General features: G+C 46.8%; 1 protein-coding gene and 1 long non-coding RNA gene across 2 annotated transcripts in view; both read right to left on the bottom strand.

Annotated features, from left to right (window-relative positions):
• NECAB2 (N-terminal EF-hand calcium binding protein 2) overlaps positions 1–15,323 on the bottom strand; it is a 71,755-nt gene extending 56,432 nt beyond the window's left edge. Inside the window, exons 1-2 of the mRNA XM_066194593.1 lie at positions 15,070–15,323; positions 6,192–6,216 (exon numbers count right to left, since the gene is read on the bottom strand). Of these exons, the coding sequence (XP_066050690.1) occupies positions 6,192–6,216; positions 15,070–15,267 (223 nt within the window). The 5' untranslated portion in view covers positions 15,268–15,323. The remainder of the gene's footprint in view (positions 1–6,191; positions 6,217–15,069) is intronic.
• Positions 3,154–5,296, bottom strand: LOC136295876 (uncharacterized). The gene is made up of 3 exons (XR_010722820.1): positions 5,079–5,296; positions 4,838–4,943; positions 3,154–4,668 (listed from the first exon to the last, which is right to left on the bottom strand). It is a non-coding gene; the product is annotated as an uncharacterized lncRNA (long non-coding RNA).
• Positions 15,324–19,035: the final 3,712 nt, after the last annotated feature.

Below are 19,035 nucleotides of genomic sequence, written 5' to 3'. Positions count from 1 at the left end.
GGGTAACTGAGAGAACTTGGGAATGATACAGGAGTCCAAATAGATGAAAGGATATTCAAACTTTCTCCTTGTAAATAAAGGTCATTGCACAATCTTACAAGGTGCTTTTTGATTGTCACATGAAATCTAGACTATCTAAATGCAAATCTTTTCTTATTTACTTAAAAGACAAAGAGAAATACATTTAGGCTGGTCATCTGGTCATGGAAGAACCTATCAGATTTATCCACAGTTACAAAGCCTGATTCATCACTGAATTTTTCTACTTATATGTGGGTGGCTGCTAATACTGATTTTGTTATGCAAGAATTATAAATATTCTCACTGAGAACTAATGACTTAATTTAGATGCACCAGCAGGATACGAATAGCTCAAGGTTTTCCCAGCACACAAGGAGCAGTAGCCATGCAGAAGGTAATTACCTGGGTCTGGAAATAAGTGGTTTTGAAGAGTGATAGCCCATTAAGGCAGGGACTGCAAAACACCCAAGAGCTCACAGTTAAAGCACAATTCACCACAGGGGAAGACTTGTGACTGTGGAAGGAAGGGTTATGTGTGCAAGCAGAAGCTTATTAGGTGTTCAGGGTCTTTTTATTCTGATACTATTTATACATGTCTGGGGTTATCTGTGCCCTAACTTGGCATCTTTTCAAGATCCAGTAAAAGCACCCGAATGTTACAATGCCTTAATTTTTCTTCCTTGATGCCTTGAAAGCCATGTTATTGAAGTCCAAGTTGCTTACCACCATTCAAGTCCTGTCCAAGTGTATTTCCTAAAAGGGCCTCAGATTCATGGGGAAATTGGGGAAGAGAAGTATTTCAAGTCTAAAAAGCAACTTGTGAACAATTACCAAGCTAAAAATGGGGTCTTTGGACCATCTGCTCATCAGTGATAACTTTCTCCATCCCTCTCTCTGTGAATTTCTCTGTGCTCCCATACTACCTGAATTGAAGGGGCATTTTCACTCTATTTTGCCCCAATTTCTGTACTAATAACTCAAGATCAGCAATGGGCACTCTCAGAGTGAAAGGAAGAAAAGGAAGAATTTACACAGTAACCTGTGTCTGGTTGCATTTGTGAATTTGAGCTCCAAGCACATCCGCAGACAAACACACATTTCTTCCTACTTTAGGCTCACTAGAGGGGATCAAAATAATTTCTCCAAGCAGGGTCTGGAAAAGGTGGGTGAGACTTTGAGAGCTATTACCACTAAACATCCCGCAAATTCCCCAGATTTGTGAAGTCCTCAGAGGAACTGTCTCTGCCTGCAAACAGGACACTGAGGACAGGCACACAGCATTTGTGAAGGGCTGGAAATTGCTAGTAGCTTCACCCATGTGTTCCTTTGGAGACCCACCACACCAGGATTCATTCAGCCTTCTCCCCTTGCTGAAGGCCTGGGACTCCCTGCCCTCCCACCACCATCCTTTCATCAAGAAACACGATCCATGGGGGAAACCTCACCCTCTTCCTTTGTGTACTGCTGTTTAACAAGACTGATTTCTACTCAGGTGACACTTATGACATGCCTTCTTGAACATTATGAAGAACTTGAGTTCTTGAACATCTCAGGCTGGGGCTGAGAGATGTGCCTGAAGCTTTTCATTTGCTCGGTTTTGTTTCTCTGCCTTTTTCCAGATTTTGGAGCCTGTGAGGTCCCCATACCAGGGTGTCAGCAGCGGCATCACAGCCACAAAGCCACCAGGCAGAGCAGCACTGCCAGTTCGTGTGTGAGCAGCAGAGCTCACTCTCCTCACAAGGGCACAACCCCCTGGCAGCTGACCAGGCTCCTTGGCTAGTTTGTTGTGACGCTGATGTGCAAAGCTGTTATTGTTCCCCTCTTGTCGGGAGCTCTCTGTGAGCCCCCGTGGTCTGTGGAGTAATTTGCTACGAGACTTGTAACACTGGGATGTGCAGACCTTTTCTTACACAGAATAGCAGCATAAATCTCATTTAATGAGCTCTTAAGTGACTAACAGATATCTGTGAGCAGCTATTTAAAGGACAAGCCCTACTGGGATAGGAATGGGCACAATGCCACTGCCCTCATGGCTCTTAACCAAAAATCCCTTTCCAAACACCAATTTCTGCTTCATTCATGTTTCCTTTTTCCCCCCTTTATTAGCTCTGCTACGTCCTCTACAGGCCTTCAGCCGATCATTCAGATCAACTGAAAACTGAAGCCTCTCCTCAGCAATTGGACTCTGGATTTCTTCACACTTCATTGCATTTCATTTTTGATAACAGAAGCTATTCAGGACAGCATGTGCTGAATAGCTTCATTCCCATCCACACCTTCTCTAGATATAATTTGAAGGGAGAACCAGAATGGTTTGGGCTCATTCTTGGTACAGAATTCACAAGAACAGCAGCAGTAGGAAGATGCCAGGTTGACGGAACCACAATACTAACTCATCACTGGTCACTATCAGGTGAAACACTGCACCACTGACAGCTCCTCCTGCCATTTTCTTTAGGTGTTTTATAACCATGTGCCAAGTTTTTGGCATATTTCCTTTTGCATCTCTCCTCTTCCAGGGCCGGGGTCCAGGGGAAAGCACCTTAGAGCGCATTGCCTGGGAAGTCATGCCCGTGGATGGGTCAGACTGATGGCCATTTCCATGAGCAGGATCTAATAATTACAGCAAACCCCACCAAACCAAACCAAAGATTAAAGCTGGATGCATTCTGCATTTAGCTACACTCAAGGCATGGGGGCTGGGTGGTTGCAGTGAGTTGGAGATTTCCAGATAAAACATCCGTTTTTGGGAAGATGCATATCTATAATGAATTGTTAGCAGTTAGGCTGTTCTGTCAAAATAGAACTCTTTTAATCTTTCAAAGAGAATCCTGGGCTATTTAATTGATTAGCAGCTTTCTAATGAGAGGATTAAGTACACAGTAGATAACTCAGATGATTGACAGCTCTACTGCACCAGCCTAAAACAAGATGCCTCCGTTTTCCCAGCACACGCCAATTAAATGATTAACTATTGTTTACTGGGACTGGGAGGATTACAAGACAGTAGGTGGATTTATTAGCAGAGAAAGGAAAAACACTCCTACACAAAAGAAAAAGATTATTTTGAATGACTAACAGCCATGCCCCTGCAAAGCACGCCTAGAGCTAACTGAGTTATTCACTCTCAGGTTACACTCCATCCCTTCTCCCTTTATCAGACCATTTGTCAGTTTATCCAGTTATCTCCAATGTTCTCATCATTTCCAGGTGTCTTTTACAGACCATTTTCTGAGCTTATCATGTAGATAGTTATAAAACAGCTTGATATTATCACTGAGGAAAAGGTCGTTAGCTCATGTTATAGACAGAATCTCACTTCTCTGGAGCAGGAGACCGAGATGCCTTTTAACAAGCTGGAGCTGCTTCATTAGCATCTTTTAGTACATGTAGGCACTGAATCAAATCACCTAAATACAAGTACCTGAACATGGCAGGGGCAGCAACGTGGTTTAGCATCTTGCAGGAGGAACATCCAATTTTACATGAATTAACAATTTATGGGAGAAAGTTTGGAAGAAAGGGAGAGGAGGGAGATGCTCTTAAATTCATGCTATCAGGCTCCATAGTTACCATGTCTGAACCCGCCACTCTGCTTTAACACAATATATGTCATTTTTACCAGGCTGGGAGGGAAAAAATCAAGATGCTGAAAAGATTTCCAAATTTATGACCTCTTGACTGCACATTAAATGAGACTACTTAATCTTACAATCCCTTCTCTTGCCTTTTAGGTAATCATCTAACCATCTGATCTCTGTATGGAAAAAGTTAGATGAGATGTTGCAGTTAAACCAGATGTCAAGAGCCAAAGTTTTGTTCAGATTTTCCCCTGCCCTGTTTCCATGGGGTTCCTACACAGGTCTGTAAGAGTGGCTTTAGCACAGCTGGGGAAAGCAAGGGCTGCCAGTTCTGGGTAAAGCTGCCAGCACTCCCTGCCCTGGGAGCTGTGTCCCCAGTGTGCCACCATCACACAGCACTGGGTAATGATCCATCTCAGCAGGTTCATTGGAAGGTCCAAGTCCCTGCTAGACAGGAACCTCTGCAGCTGTGGAGACCACAGAAGCATGTTAACAGAGTAAAATATTTTAGCAATCTGTGGACTTGTGTTTTTAACAGTCTGTCCAGAGCTCAAGGCCCCATCTTGGGATTCTCACAAAAATGAAGTGTGAGATTTTCATTTTTTCTCAGAGGGCTGTGCACAGCACCTGCTGTGAGACATAAAAGCAGCAGGCTGACGTTTCCACTGTTCCTCAGAGCTGTAACAGGTGAAGCCATGAATAGGCTGAATTTCAACAAATCAATAAATTAAAGTCCAGAATGTCAAAGGGAAAATTGTGAAAAAGAGATCCTTAGGGATAGGAAATACAAAGATATTACCTCTGGCTCTGGAAACCTCTGAGCCCTAGCTTTCAGAGAGGCTGTACTAATGGAAATATTCTTGCACATCTCCTGCAGCAGCTGCTGTGAGCTGCAGGAGGCTGGAGAGGGGCTGTGGGGAGCTGTGATCCCAAAAGGCTGCAGAGGAACACACTGAGCTAATTATAATGTGTGGCAAACTCTGTTATCCAGCGCTCATCAAATATGAATGGCTGGTGAAACTGGTCATCATGGCTAGCAAGTGTTGTGTCAGGACAAAAGCAGCACCTAAATAAACGAAAGGAGAACCACTGGAGGATGTACATCCTTCAGAGGACAGCCCCAGGCTCCGAGACAGCCCTGCTCCTGGGACCGGAGAGCAGGGATGCCCAGACTGACACGTGCTCCAGTGTGCCACCTTGCAGGAGCCAGCCTGGGGAGTCGAGCTGCCACTTACCTCCAGGCTGCTTTGTGCCAGCCTGTCCTCCGTGAAAAGGGAGGGGCAGCATTAGTGCCTTGGAGAGCACCCATCGTGCTGCCCAAACACAGTAGCTGTAGGTCCCCTGCACAGCAAGCAACAAGAGTGGAAGCAGAGATGGAGATAGCTCCTTCATCAAGGAGCATCTGGCCGTCCTTCAGAAACCCAGATTCTCTCTCTGCAGTGCCCATTGAGGGTTAGGAGAGGCAGGACAAATTACCTTTTCTGCCTGTGCTCAGTGGCGTTGGTCTCCTCACCCCCTGCAGGTGCAGCCTCTGCTGAACCCTTGGCACAGTTCAAATACCTGCCCAGCACTCTCTCTGAAGTCAGTCAGTCTGGTGCCAAGAGCATAAACTCATTTTTCCCCTCTCCGCACTCCTTGCATCACACAACTACTCAGCTTTTCTAAGCAACAAACTTCAATATCTCACTACTCTGTCAGTTGCCATGACCAAGTGCTCACAGTTAGATGGCATTTACTGATTATTTATGGGCCAGCTGATGGCACACCCCTTACCCAGGGCAGTGAGGATATGCATCTGTGAGCACCAGCAGAAATCAGGTATCTCCCTTTTAAAACTGGAAGAGAACAACCAAACTCTCCTCTGTGCTCCTCTGCACAACCCTCCCACATGTGCTTCTGCAAACACTCAGAGTTTTGATGCATATTTAATTCTTTTCTTGTACAACAGGGAAAGAATAGATACCAGCTCTTGGGATTTTATCTAGGAGCAAAAATAAAACTGCTTTTCAGGGTGTGGAAAGATCCTGGTATTTGGCCCACTGACACTTCTTTCCTTAAGCTTGTTACACCAGTTCTCTCTTTCCAAGTCATTTAATGAAGACTCATCCACGTTATTCCAAATATAAAGACCTGGCTGTGCTCAGTGCAGGTGTTCAGCTTTCCACAGGCACAGACTGAAAACACAGATCAATGTGTGTTGCTCTTTGATGTGTGGGTCCCGTCCCTCAGGAACCAAACTGCCAGCATTCACAAGTTAGGTCTGTTTTGCAAAGCTACTTCAAGATTACCAAGGGGTGGATCCTCACTTATCACTTACCTGTGATTTATTTTTTATATTGTTTTCGGTGAAATTGCTCTTAATTTGGTGGATTCTGCCATGTCAACTTGCATACCGGTATCATTTCTGCTCTAAGAATATCTTTTCCAAAAACTAATAACAAAACCTTTTCTGATGTTCTGAGTGTATCAGCGTCTCACCCAGTAAACTGAACAACATTTAAACACTTGGATGTTACTTACTGTCAGGAAAAATGGTAATACTTACAATAGTCCAAGCAAGAAATGTGAAGTATGAGTTCATAGACTTACCATTTTTGTCAGCTCTTCTGAAAATCTGGAATAGAAAGAGAGAGAGAAATGTGTTTACTGTGTTGTCCAGCATGGGGAGGTGAAGCCCTTTGCACCAGGACCACGTTCAGCCCCCCACACAGGGCAGGTTCAAGTGCTCTAGCCCCTCAAGACCCAATTCAGGCTTTACTGAGCTCAGCCTCCCCAAGACTCAGCTCATCTCCCCCATGGCAACATAACTGGAATAACTGGTAGAAATGCTTTCAGCACTTCCAGCACCTCCCTTATTTAAGAAAGCTGAAACCATGAATCCAACACCAGAAAAATACACACTAAAAAAAATTACAACAGCCATGCAACCAGTCCAGACAATTTCTCTGGAGTCAATAAAATCTCTGAAACCAAGTTTCACAGCCCTGCACTTCTGAAAAAAAAAATGTATTTACAACATTTTTTTTAAAGCAAGTCTCCTGCGTGGGAAGGAGTTTATATTTAGACTTAAAACTACAGTGTGGAGGAATAGCCCACAGAGAGGAATCAAATAGCCATTTCAGAGGGAAATAATTGCAATAATGTGTAGTACTGTAGAAATTGCCAGGGAGAAAGAGAGCAGAAACAACTGCTATTTTTCTCACTGGTGTCATCTGAGGAATATTCCCCTAATACTGATACCAAAATCTGATTACACATTCATTAGCTATCCCCACTTACTTGATGAGTATGTATTACTTTATTTCACATAGTCACACCCCTAATCAGAAATCCTCTTATGGATCTTTGGGGTCCATCTTCAACATCTGGTGTCCCTTTAATGTGGCTGTTCCTTGACCCCTCCTTTTCAGTAAGCCAAATATCTTTGTTTTCCATAATTTCTACTTTGTCACCCCTGCAGAGCTGAGCTGGTGTCCTGCTTGTGTTTTGCATGACTTCTGCATCCCTAAGTTACATCCTTCATCTACTTCTCCAGGGCTGTGCTATTTTGCTGTACTGTCCTTGCCAACAAAATGCAATTTATAGCAAAAGGCTTGTGCAAAGGCTGGAAACTTACAGGCTCCTGCCAAAAATGGCCGCTAGCACAGGTTGGCCATAAATTACCAAAAAATTAACATGGGCAGAAACGGTAAAATATTCTCATCATCTCTTCAGGCCTGACCCTGTTAATTTGAGCAGGAGCAGAGATTTTAGTTGTACAAAGAAATTTCCCTGAGGAGGGAATAAAAGCACCAGCAAGACAGATCAGAGTCAGCCATAAAATAGAATCTCATATTTTCTGGGTCACAAAACCATTAAAAAAAATAAAATATCAGAAGAGAAACTGCTGCACAAAACAAGAACCCCAAGAGACAAATTGAATTGCAGAATACGCTATTTCACTGAATATGGCTTAATTAAGGAACATTAATCATTCTTTTGTCCAGAGTCCTTGTGAGGCTGTGCAGCCTGGGGCAGAGTCAAAGCAGGATTTTCTGGTGAACTTCAGCAGAGGCAAAACTCCTCTGCCTGAGCCAAACCAAAGTGTTGGGAGCCACAGAAACTGCCTACAAGGATTACAGCTTGTGACCACATCAAGACTCCTCTGGTGCTGACCTCCAGTTTTTAGAGTAATTAGAAACTTTGGGAGGGAAAATCCTATCTCTATCTACATTTACAGGTTTTGTTGAAGTTAAAAATGGGTTTTGAAAGGCCACGCAGCAACGGCTTGTCTATGGGAAGAAGGAATAAATCCCAGCAGGACCCCAGCAAACTGCATGGCTTCAGCTCACATCCCTCACCTGTGCTCAGTGTGCCCTGCCCACTGTATGAAATATTTCTCTTTTCATGGCTTGGACACCCCAAATTCTCATTCCCCATGAACACCTCCAGATGAGGCATGTCTCTTCCTGATGCTGATTATTTCTGGGCTTTTTGTTTTGTCAATACATCCTTCTGTTGCTCTTCCCACTGCTTTGAAACCAAGGTATTACAGCCAGCCTAACACAGAAGGAGCAATGCCTGTCTTAAGGTGCCATGGGAGATCATCCCACTAAGGACAGCTGGCAGAGGGAGAATGGGAAGGCAAAACCAACAGGTAAAATGTAGATTAAGATGGGAGAAAGGCTCAACCTGCAGTGCTCTGCTCCATGGAGCTGTTTACTATCCAAGGAATACTTGGAGCAACTTTGGAAAAAAGAATTAAGAAATGGAAGAAATGTTTAGAGATTGAAGTATTTATATCCAGCTTCAGTAAGTGAATATTTTAGGGCTTTAACTCTCCCAGGTACTCCCTAAAGTATGACTATTTGTAAATGAATGCGTTGATGAAAGATCAGTTCGGCTGTGTTACTTACCAAAGTTTATTTTACAGGACCAAGCTGCCTGGCTTTTTTATTGCTAATGAGCAGGATTTATTCCTTCAACTAAATTGAACCACCTAAGATTTGCACACATTAAAAAAAAAATTAAACTGGGACACCCGGAGGGAAAAAACAATGTAAGACAAAGTCATCTGTCAGCACAGGCAGGCACTGCATCAAGGTATGAACACTGGAATGAGCATCGGGAGGCTGATAAAGATGTAATACAGTCTGTGATAGCTTGGCAGTGCTGCCAAAAATGCTGCTGCTGTGAAGACCCAGGATTTATGTTCTAGCTCAGCAGAGTGCCCTCCCCCACACAGCCCAGGGACGCCCTCTGCTCAGGTCTTGGATTAGTTGTTCCACTGTGGGAAAGGAGGTGGTGGGATTTCCATAAGGGAAAGGTGTAAGACCTGGGGATCTCACAGCTTCCCTATGGACCAGAGAGCAAACCCATAATGGTGCCAGGCTCCCAGGGAGCTGGGGGCAATGACAGCTCCCCCCAGCTCCAGAAGAAGGGAATACAGGTGAGGATGCTGCGTCATCTCCACGGCAGAGGCTGCAAAGCCCGTCCGCCCCGCAGCCGCTCTGCGGCTCCCAGCAGCTCCAGCGCTGACATCCTCACTCAGCAGCAAAGTCACTCAGACAGAGCCAAGGCAGCAGCCCGGGGGGTCAGCGAGAGAGGAGGCAATGAAATATGGATGGAGAAGGGCCCTGTCCTGCCAGGCCCTCGGCAGCAATTGGCTTCCTGTGCCCGCAGCGGGCCGGGGAGCATCCCCTGGGCGAGGGCTGCGCGGAGCCGCCGCCGCACGGCCTGGCCGGGGATGCTCTTTCCGCTCCATCGCCCCCCGCTCTCCATCGGGGCGCTGCGCGGGTTTCAGTCGGTAAATGAGAGATTATCCACTCCAAGTACCACAGCGACCGTCTCCCCCAGCAGCTGCGCTTTGAAGCTGTTAAGAAAAATTCCTGAAGCACAGGCTAAGTCACACGGTGAGCCCACAGGATGCCCACAATATGGGCATTAACCCATTTCATAGCATTTATACAGGCAATGCGTACAGTTTGCTGTCTGTGGCTTACTTAACCCGTTTACCAGCGGTTTAGATGAATATAAACAATATTTTCTCTAGAGCAAAGAACTTTAGTCAAGATTTCCAATAGGTTTTCTCTAAATATATGTTTTTGCTATACTCTCAAATGGCTACTATGGATATTTGACTGCCAGAAGTAAGCGATTCAAAACCCTGGTGGTAATAATAAACTTGAAAAAAAAATGATGGCTTCAAATTTAAACATTTAGTTCTGCCTTCTCAAAGCTCCTGGGTGAGAACATGCCACACTTAGGCTGCTTAATGAAAGTTTTCTCACGAATTTTATTACACTCACAATAGCAATCCCCTAAGAAGCCCAAGAATTATTGCAGGTTTGTGGAGTTTATAATCTCTTCACCAGGTTAATATGATGTTGATTTAAAATAGAATGCAGCTGAGCTGAAATTTTGTTTTCCATCATAATCGGGGTGCAGAATCAAAGACAAACATAATCACGTCTCATGTATGAGGAAGGCCTAGGGACCAGAAGGCATCCAGAGACCCAAAAAAGACCTAAAAAAATTATTGATCCTCATACTATGGTCCTACATTCCTCTTCTGGCTTTCTGTTCCTCTCCTACAAGTCTTGACACTTCCTTTGGAGTTCAGACAAGGTTTTAAATCAGGTATGGCCTTTAGTTCTCAAACCTGAGGCACCAGTAGAAATTTCCTCTCCTTCAGCCTCTGTTGCTCTTTCTGGTGAAAATGTGAGAAAATAATGACCTGAATCTTTGTCACTTTGGACTATGTCTTTAGACATCCTCAGGCTAATGAGCATTCCTCATGCAAGGAGAGAGGTTTTATTTTGCTGTTCCAGTGAGGGATATGCCACTGGTATAGAAATACTGTCCCATCTGCAGGCATTCCCCACAAAACAAGGCTGCTGCAGAGCTCCAGTTCTCTGGGCATTTTCCCACTTCAAAGCAGATCCTTTGTCTTTTTCCCTTCCTCCCCAAGAGAAGAGCAGCTGACATGATGTCCCAACCTCTGCTTTCACTCTTACCTTCTCTTTAGACTTTACCTAGCTGTCCCAAATTAAAGTTGCATGAGAAAGGTAAGAGTTGCATCTGATGTTCTGACCTGCTGACGTTCAGCACCAGAAGTTACTTTTCTGTTCAGCTTCATTTCAAGCGCCCACTTCCAAAGCCCTGAAGATCAGAGGAGAACGGATGGACCCTCCTGTGTGATTGTGTACCTTGCAGTGAGCAGTTCCTGAGCAAAGAGAGCCTGGCCTGCCCTGGCCCTCCTCTCCAGCTGTGCCTACAGGTACAGCTCAAGGGAACGATATCAAACCATGGATTTCACAAAGGGAGGAATAAGGAGGAGGAAAATAGCCCTCCCAGTTCACTCACAGTGAGAAGGTAAACAAGGACAAAAGGGGAATGAACCAACCTTGAAAAAAAAACCCCCAACAAACAAAATGAAAACAGAAGGAAAATGGTCAAAACAAAAGAGGAGTGAGAAGGGATTCCTGGGATTCTTGGGGCTGCAAGAGCCTTGCTATTAAGGGCTGCACTGGAAATCATGTCATTGACAGAATGGTTGGAAAACTGGCAGTTCTGGATCTGCATTTGGAAATGCACCATTGGCACGACCCAAATTCTCTGTGTATTTCATCCAGGCACCTCACTCAATCCCATGGGGCTGAAGAAGCACAAACCAGATGTGGCCACAGAAGTGAGGTTGCAAGAGGAGCCATAAGAATGAGAGATGGATTTGAGATTATCTTTCTGTCAAAGAATAAAAAATCAGATAGGGGTCAAAATTAGTTTTCAGCAAAAGACAAGGTAGATAAAACAGAAAGCTTCATTTGACCTGAAATGAATGGAACTGTGCTCTTCAGAAGTGTTTAAAATAAAGCCAAAAATCAATGCACTTAGTCCCCATTGGCAAGAAATGAGGCAGGGAGTCCGGTACTGCTTGGGGCTCCTGGTCCTGCCATGGGGATGCTCATTCCTAACCAAGGCTGATCCTTTTTTTTAGATGCCAAGCAGGAGATGAGCCATGTACCAGATGGATCATCTTCCCCTGCAGCTGCTGAGACTGACCAGGCCTCACACGCTCTGGAGTTCACACCTCTGCTGCCAAAACAGGGTCCTGGCAGTGACAGGAGGGCAGGAAGAGATGAACAAGGACAGTGGATCAGCCAGCTCTGAAGAACAACACCTGCCTAGACATTTCCTAGACGTTTCCTACACCTTGAGAGCCATCCACCTCAGCTCTGCATTGCACATGCACTCATTCACACTCAGCAAATACAATCTCACACTGGCTTACCCACAGAGAATATACACCGCATATTTTATCCTCCTTTTCCTAGGCATTGTGACATTGAGGATTTGCTCTTGACTGGAAATGCCGCCATCTCCTCTTGTGGGTTGGAGCAGCACTGTGACAGTTTGTGCTTAAAGGGGGTTTGTTGTTGTGGGTGCAGAAAGCATTAGACATCCTGTGTGCATCCACAGCTTGTGGTGTGAGTGGGAATACCTGCTGCAGATTGCACATGCTGCCAGCCCTGAGCCTTGGCCTCCTGCAGCCGGAGCAGACCCAGAGAACGCACCCAAGGGCGGGCACAGGATGGGGACAGACCCCTTTGCTCAATCTCAACCCCTTTTGATGGTTTGACCAATGTTGTAAGAGCTGAGCATTCATTCATTAATTCAAGCTGAACTAATAAACATTATTCAACCTTTTAAAATCCTTTGCCTAAAAGGCCAGAGGCAAAACAAAATAAAAACACTGAAGCCAGCCCAAAGTTAAGATTCATCCTCCAAGTGGCAGTAACCAGGCTGATGGCAGAAGACATCTTACCCCTTTGTTGTGTTTTGTTCCTCTTCAGCCCTCAGTTTTGTCCCACAACAGCACAGTTGTGTTTCTTTGGTAGAAAGAGCACAGGGAAGTTTGTTCTGACACACCAGATACTCTCGTGGAGGAGTCAGAACAAGAACATTGGGGATGGATGAATTAAAAGAAAGCCAGAAGAGGAAGAAGAAGTGACTAAGGAACTATTAGTATCAGAGCAATTTTATCTAATTCATAACCAAGCCCAAGCTTTCCCCTCCTCCCCCAGCCCCCAAGAAACTGCCTACAGAGAACACCAGCTCATGAAAACGTGTTAGCTAAACATAAAATCTTACAGGTCTTTTACTTCATCCTCCCCCACGGAGAAGCAGCACTGCTGCACGGCTGGGACTCGCTGCTTCCCCAGCACATCCATCAGCAAAAATGTGAAGGAGTTAAATGGAAAACAGGTTATCATCCCTGAGCATTCAGTGGGATGCTTGTTACTTTCATGCTAATGTGTGAAAATTAAGCTAAATACCTGTTCCCCCTGTTTAAAGCCTTTGTATGAAAGGGGGGTCTTGCAGTGCACTTGAAGAGCCCATTACTGCGAAGCCACAGCTTCAATTGGCTTTGCTATTGTGACTGGAGAAAAAGGAGAAAATCAAGTTCTAAGGAAGGAGGGAAAAAACCCCCAAAACCCTAAGCCTTCAAATCTTACATTTCCAGAATCCATTTCTACTTTCAGCAGGTGAGAAAGGGCTCCCAGTACCATTGTGAGAGAGAAAAATGATCAGGAGCTGCACACCCAGCTCTATTGTACTTCCCACTGAAATAATACAATGCTGTACTGTGTTTCCCATTCTGAAAGTTCACGGCTCTTTTCCTAAGCTCAAACCTCAAAGTGGGAAAAAAATAAAGATAGTAAAATTGAATGGATGAGATACCATTTTGGTGGCAAAACACTTCTAACTCAAGAAACCTCTTACATAAAATTAATGTTGCTTCCTAATTGCATTTGTGCTTGAAACTCAGATTCCAAATTATTGTAAAATTTTGGCAATTTCAGGGCAGATTAAAAATCAAAACAAGCCAATATCAAAACAGTCCAACAAAAATAGAAAAACCTCCCCCAAACCCAGGAATTCTCCCCTAAACACTTTAATTTAAAAGACATAAGGGTGTGAGTTGGACTTGTTCTTTTGTTTCTCCTGGAGAAGCTCATTCCCCCAGCCTGCAGCTGCCCACCTGCCAGCCCCTTCCACCGGGCAGGATCATCCATCAAGTGCTCTGCTCTCTGAGCTACTTTTGGCAGCCCACTAGAGACAATGGTTCCTCAGGGAACCAAAATGCCTTTCAGCTCAGGGTGCTCGGAGATGGAATGAGTTTTGGACTCTTCAGCCCACGCCAATGCCTACGGGTTCAGCAAATGATTTACAAAATGAAAGGGCTTGCCTGGAAGAGCTACTACTGCTAGCCTATCTCCAAGGAGAGCATGAGTTATCCTTTACTACAGCCAATGCCTCAGTAGTTTATTTTTGCATTCACTACTTTTTTTTTTTTTCTTTTAAGCTAGGAGATAGCAAAACAGAGGATCTGTGTGTTTAATTACTAGACGCTGCAGAAAGGCTGTAATTACACCATTTGCACTCCGGCTGATTCCACCCCATTCTCCCAATTCATTTAAGTGCAAACAGCCTCGTTAGCTCCCTAATCAGAAAGTCTATAAATACAGCAATCGAGGCACTGAGCGCATCCCTACCAGCCCCCCCAAACCAGGATTAAGGACCTACAGTGCATCCTCATCCCAGCTGGTCGAGGGGATGCAGGACCTGGGAAAAAGGCTGCAGAACCCGGCGTGCACACCCACACTCAGCCCTTCCAGGGGGTGCAGGAAACAGGGCACCCCAATGCCCAGCCAGCCCAGAGAGTTCAGAATCCTGGCAAGGAGAAGGATACAAGCCACATCTCCATGCCCATCCGGTAAAAAGCAAAAACGGTGCAGGGCTCAGGAGAGGAGGTGCAGAACCCAGCAGTATCCACCCCATGCCCAGCCGAGGGCAGAAGATGCAGAACCGTGGTGCACCTTTTCCCCAGCTGTCCCAGGGAGTGCAGGGCGAGGGGACAGGGGACCCAGGCTGCCCCGACAATCCAGGAGGTGCAGCACCGGGACAAGTGGGGGCAAGATCCGGGCTGCAACCCCTACCCCGGGCAGTCCAGGGGCACGGGATCTGGAAAGGGCTCGTTAAATCTGGGCACCCCTACACCCGACCAGCCCGGGAGATGCAGGACCTGCGCTGCATCCCATCCCCAGCCGGCCGGGGATGCAGGATTCGAGGAATACCCCTGATGCCAAGTCCCTGGCGGGGTGGGGGATCCGGGGTGCTCCCCGTGCCCGTGCAGCATCCAGGTAAGCTGAGAAGCCGGGCTGCAGCCTCTTGCTCCGCTGGTCCAGGAGATGCTGGACCCGGGAAATAACGGCGATCCCGAGGGGCTTGAGTGGGTGCGGGACACGGGCAAGAGGATGCGGGACACCCACGCCCACCCAGCTGGGGATTGCAAGAGCCGGGCTCCAGCCCGTGCCCGGCCGGTCCGGGGAGCGCAGGACGGGAGGAACATCCCCGCTCCCGAGGCGGCGCGGGACGCGGGCGGGGGGAGGCAGGAGCCGGGATGCGGGATGCAGGGAGCACTCACATCGAGGATGACGGAGGTGCCCTTCCTCTGGGCGGCGGCGGCGCCCGGGGCGAGCAGCTCCCGCTCGGCGAGGCCCTTGTCGCCCATCCTGCCCGCCGCCCAGCGCAGCAGCCCGTCCAGCCCGCGCAGCGCCGGCGCCGGCTTCCGCAGCAGCTTCTGCACCCCGGCCCGGCAGTACCGCGCTGCCTGCTCGCACATCGCTCAGCCCGGCCTCATCCCGCCGCCGGGACTTCCCCTCCTTCTCCTCCTCCTCCTTCTCCTCCTCCCACAGCCGCTCGGCGGGCAGCGGGCGGGTCCGCGGGGGGACCCGCGGGGGATCCTGCCCCAAGAGCAAGGGGGGAGTTTTGGGGTGGGGGTAGGTCAGTCCCCCGGGCTCCAACACAAACCTCACTTGCAGGGATTTTATGTCTAAAAAGACTGTATCCATGTTCTTTCCCCCCACAGCCTCTCTACACTCACAGCAGATTTTAGCAGACCTTTGTGAGGGCAGAAGAGAACAAATTTGTTGCTAGTAAATAAAACTTGCCCCCGAACCCTTATGCCTCCTCCAAAAAGTCCCTATTCAGTGAATAGTCAGCGATTCCAGGTAGGGTGTTGCAGCATCTGTGGCTACAGCACTAACCACAGTGCTCAGCTGGAAAATATTTCTGACCCTGTAATTCTATATTGTGAGGGTATTTCTTTGAGATACTCCTGTGCTCAGCTTCATGGGTCAAGATTTAGACTTGCAGTGGAGGCAATAAGTCTTCTCGACAAAATTGCAGTAAGTCCTCTGGACAAAATGGCACTAAATAATTTCATTTCCTACTCCACACCTGAGGAGGTGCTCCCAGTCTAATTTCAAACCCAGAAAGGCACCAAAGCAGGAGAGCTCAGACCCAGAAACTTGGAGGTTTCCCTGGAGTTCTGGAGTAGCCACAGGCTCTAAATGGCCTTTCCCACATGCAGCAGCCAGACCCTCTCAGAGGCAGCTCTAGAGAAATTCATGACCCACCAGGGCCATGTCCCCAGACCTGACCACCTCTGTCCCCAGAGCCAGCACACCCAGCACCCCTTGCAAGCATTGAACATTCCCACACTGAATCCTGCGCCTGACCAAGCACTGCTTTAAGTAAAACAAACAGCAGCAAATCATTTCTTTCAACAGAGCTTACACACTGCTGTTCACCAGATTCCAGACCCTCACAAAAGCCTACCTCAAGGAATTATTTAGCTGCTTCTTCTAATCACCCATCTATATTCAGGTAAATTGGGGTGAGTTTTCTGTGTTTGAGATGACAGTTGAGGCATGTGCATTTTCCTCTCAGTTGCTGCTCAAAGAAAAGTGAGTGGGAGCCCAGTTCTTTCTGCTGGAGTACATGGAAAATAGATGGAAGTGCTTAAAAGCCTTTTAAACAAATGAGGCACAGAGAAGCCTAGCAGTAGGTCAGGACACCCAAGGGCTGAGCCCCTCTTTCACCAAGCTCTTGCCTTTCAGGGTTTCCTTCTCCAGCAGGGCAAAACTCATGGGGGAAAACAGAGGAACTTCAGGGGTTTATGATGGGTTATGGGAACTGTGTTGAGCACTTCAATGGCTCTGTGTTCTTTCATAGGTGTACAACCCAACCACTACTCAATCCCCAATCACATCTCACAGCAAAGCCAAGCCAAGCCGCATCTTGTCCTCCTTGCCACGAGCTAGTGCCAATCTCCTGTGCCCCTCACGGTCAGAGCTACTCTGCTCTTTTGTACTTGTACAATGCTCAGATTATTCACATCCTTCTTTCTCCTTTAGACATCCTTCCACTAAACGGCTGGTTCAGACTGTATTGATCAAACCTAGGTTAGGATTACTACATATGCTTGCTAATTAAAACTATTGACTGAATAAATTTAGAAATAAGGTTCTTTGAATTTTCCTTTCTATTTGTCAGGAAGGTTTATTACTTGGATTTGATGTTTGGGGTTATTTCTGTGCTTTTGTCAAAACCAGCTCTGTGGCATTTAAATACTCATTTTTCCTACTAAACAGATCTAGACAGAAAAAAAATCTGGCATTCAGACATTAGGAAGAAGCCAACCCTTTGTACTGGGCTGTGTTACTCGGGGCTATTCCCTAGTTTCCATGAGGCTGAAGTCTCTCATTGAGGAAAAAGTGGGAATATTCTTACAACTTATGAGGTGAGGAAACTGAGGAACTCTCAGGGCATATGCTGGTGCCAGCCCATGTCACACCACAGCCAGGGGTGGGGGCAGAGGCACAGACCTCACGTTGAGCTCTGTGTGCCAAATTCATCCCCTGCTTCCTGCCCAGGGAGATGGGAGACTGCCTGTCCTGTGCAAATAAAGACAACTGCAGCCAAGGTGTCAGGGCTCTGCCAGCCTCTCCCACCATCCTGTGCTGCTGGTCGTGGCACTGAGCCCAGGGAGCAGCAATCCTCCAGGGCCAGAAAAAGGAACCAAAAACCAAACTAGTACTGGACAAGTGGAAACAGCAGAGTTTACTTGCTTCTTCAGCTGCAGCTCCTGGGCATCCTGCACACATAGTGCATTTCATTAAAGGTGGAGAGAGCAGGACCACCAGCAGCTGCTGGCTGCCCTGAAAGCTTTATCCATAATGCAGATGCTGAGTGGCATAGGAATAAATAGGAGAGAAGAGAGAGAATGCAATTAAAAAGCACAGTTAAATGCAGGCAAAGTGCATCCCTGGGAAAGCGGCAAGCATTAATTACAGGTTCTTGTTGGCTTAGTGTGGTCAGGCCATGAAGTGCCCAGGGGCAGCAGAGCCCAGCGTGCAGCACAGCCCTGACCCGCTGGCATTTTGCTTCCCACGCTGTGCTGCAGGCAGAGAGCTCCAGCCCTGCCCGGCAGAGGAAGGGAGAGCTGCAGGGAAAGGCAGCAGCTGCTGCTCCACCTTCTCCACCCTGACATTTAACACTGAGCCTCCCCACTGCTGCGCTGGCCGGGCACACACATTGTTCCAGACCCCTACAGGATAATGAATGATGGATCAGTTGGGCAGGAAGGTTGTTGAAGGCTGTTAGAGATCAGACATATTCTCCCTCACTCCCAGCTAAGCAACTCTGAGATCTCAAAAAAAGAGTCTTGCCAGTCCAGTTTCAAGTCTGATCTTGACCTGACAATGTTTTTAGCCTGGTGCATTTGGAGCTCAGCACAAAGCACAGGTTTACTTCTACCACTGACAATGTTTGCTCCACCAACTTTCATATGGGCTTTTTCAGATGTTATATCCAGTATTTTCCAGAAAGACTTGGAGCAGGAACACAAACCACGTGCTGTAATTTCAGATGAGAGGCCATCTGAAAAACACAAGGGCTTCTCTTAAGGAAAGGTCTGAGAGGAGCAAAGTCCTGCTCACACCCCGACATGGCAGGCAGAGGCACTGGCTTTCATCTCCCCTTTGAGTTTGCCTTCTCCCCCTGTCCATCTGCACACAGCAGGAAGTTTTATTTAATTGAAAACTACCAACAGGCAGGACCCGCAGCCTTGCTTGGTGCAAAAGGTCACATATGACTTACTAATATTAACTAATGACTGAGGGACTGAGGTTAATGCAACAGTTCAGTGGCAGGAAGAGGAAATGACAACCCTGTCACAGAGATGAGAATTTAGCAGAGTAACCTTGCTTGTCCAGCTTGAAAGCAGAAATGACACTTTAGTCCCTCTATTAACTGATGTTTATTATAATGCAGCATGTAATCACCAGGTGACTCTACAAAAAAATGTATATCCCAGCTTGAAAATGCCACACTGCCAAGAGCACCATGGTAACTCACCAGTGTGAACTGAAGAGCATCCAGGGAGACTGTGCCCATGTGCAGTGTGTTAACTCCTAAAACCACAACAAACCCCTTCCCCTCTGCAAGCTGGAGGGAGCAGAGCTCATGGTTTGGTAACACCACTTGCCCACACCACTAATGGCTTTAGTGGGTGAAGTGTCAAACCCACCTCAGGCCCTGGGATCAC

The sequence above is a fragment of the Chamaea fasciata genome, unplaced genomic scaffold (genome assembly GCF_029207755.1).
Source record: "Chamaea fasciata isolate MVZ Bird 193981 ecotype frontalis unplaced genomic scaffold, bChaFas1.0.hap1 SCAF_12, whole genome shotgun sequence".
In the NCBI taxonomy this organism is placed as follows: Eukaryota; Metazoa; Chordata; class Aves; order Passeriformes; family Sylviidae; genus Chamaea; species Chamaea fasciata.
The sequence above is the reverse complement of the archived record's forward strand: the minus strand, read 5'-3'. Positions and strand labels throughout refer to the sequence as shown.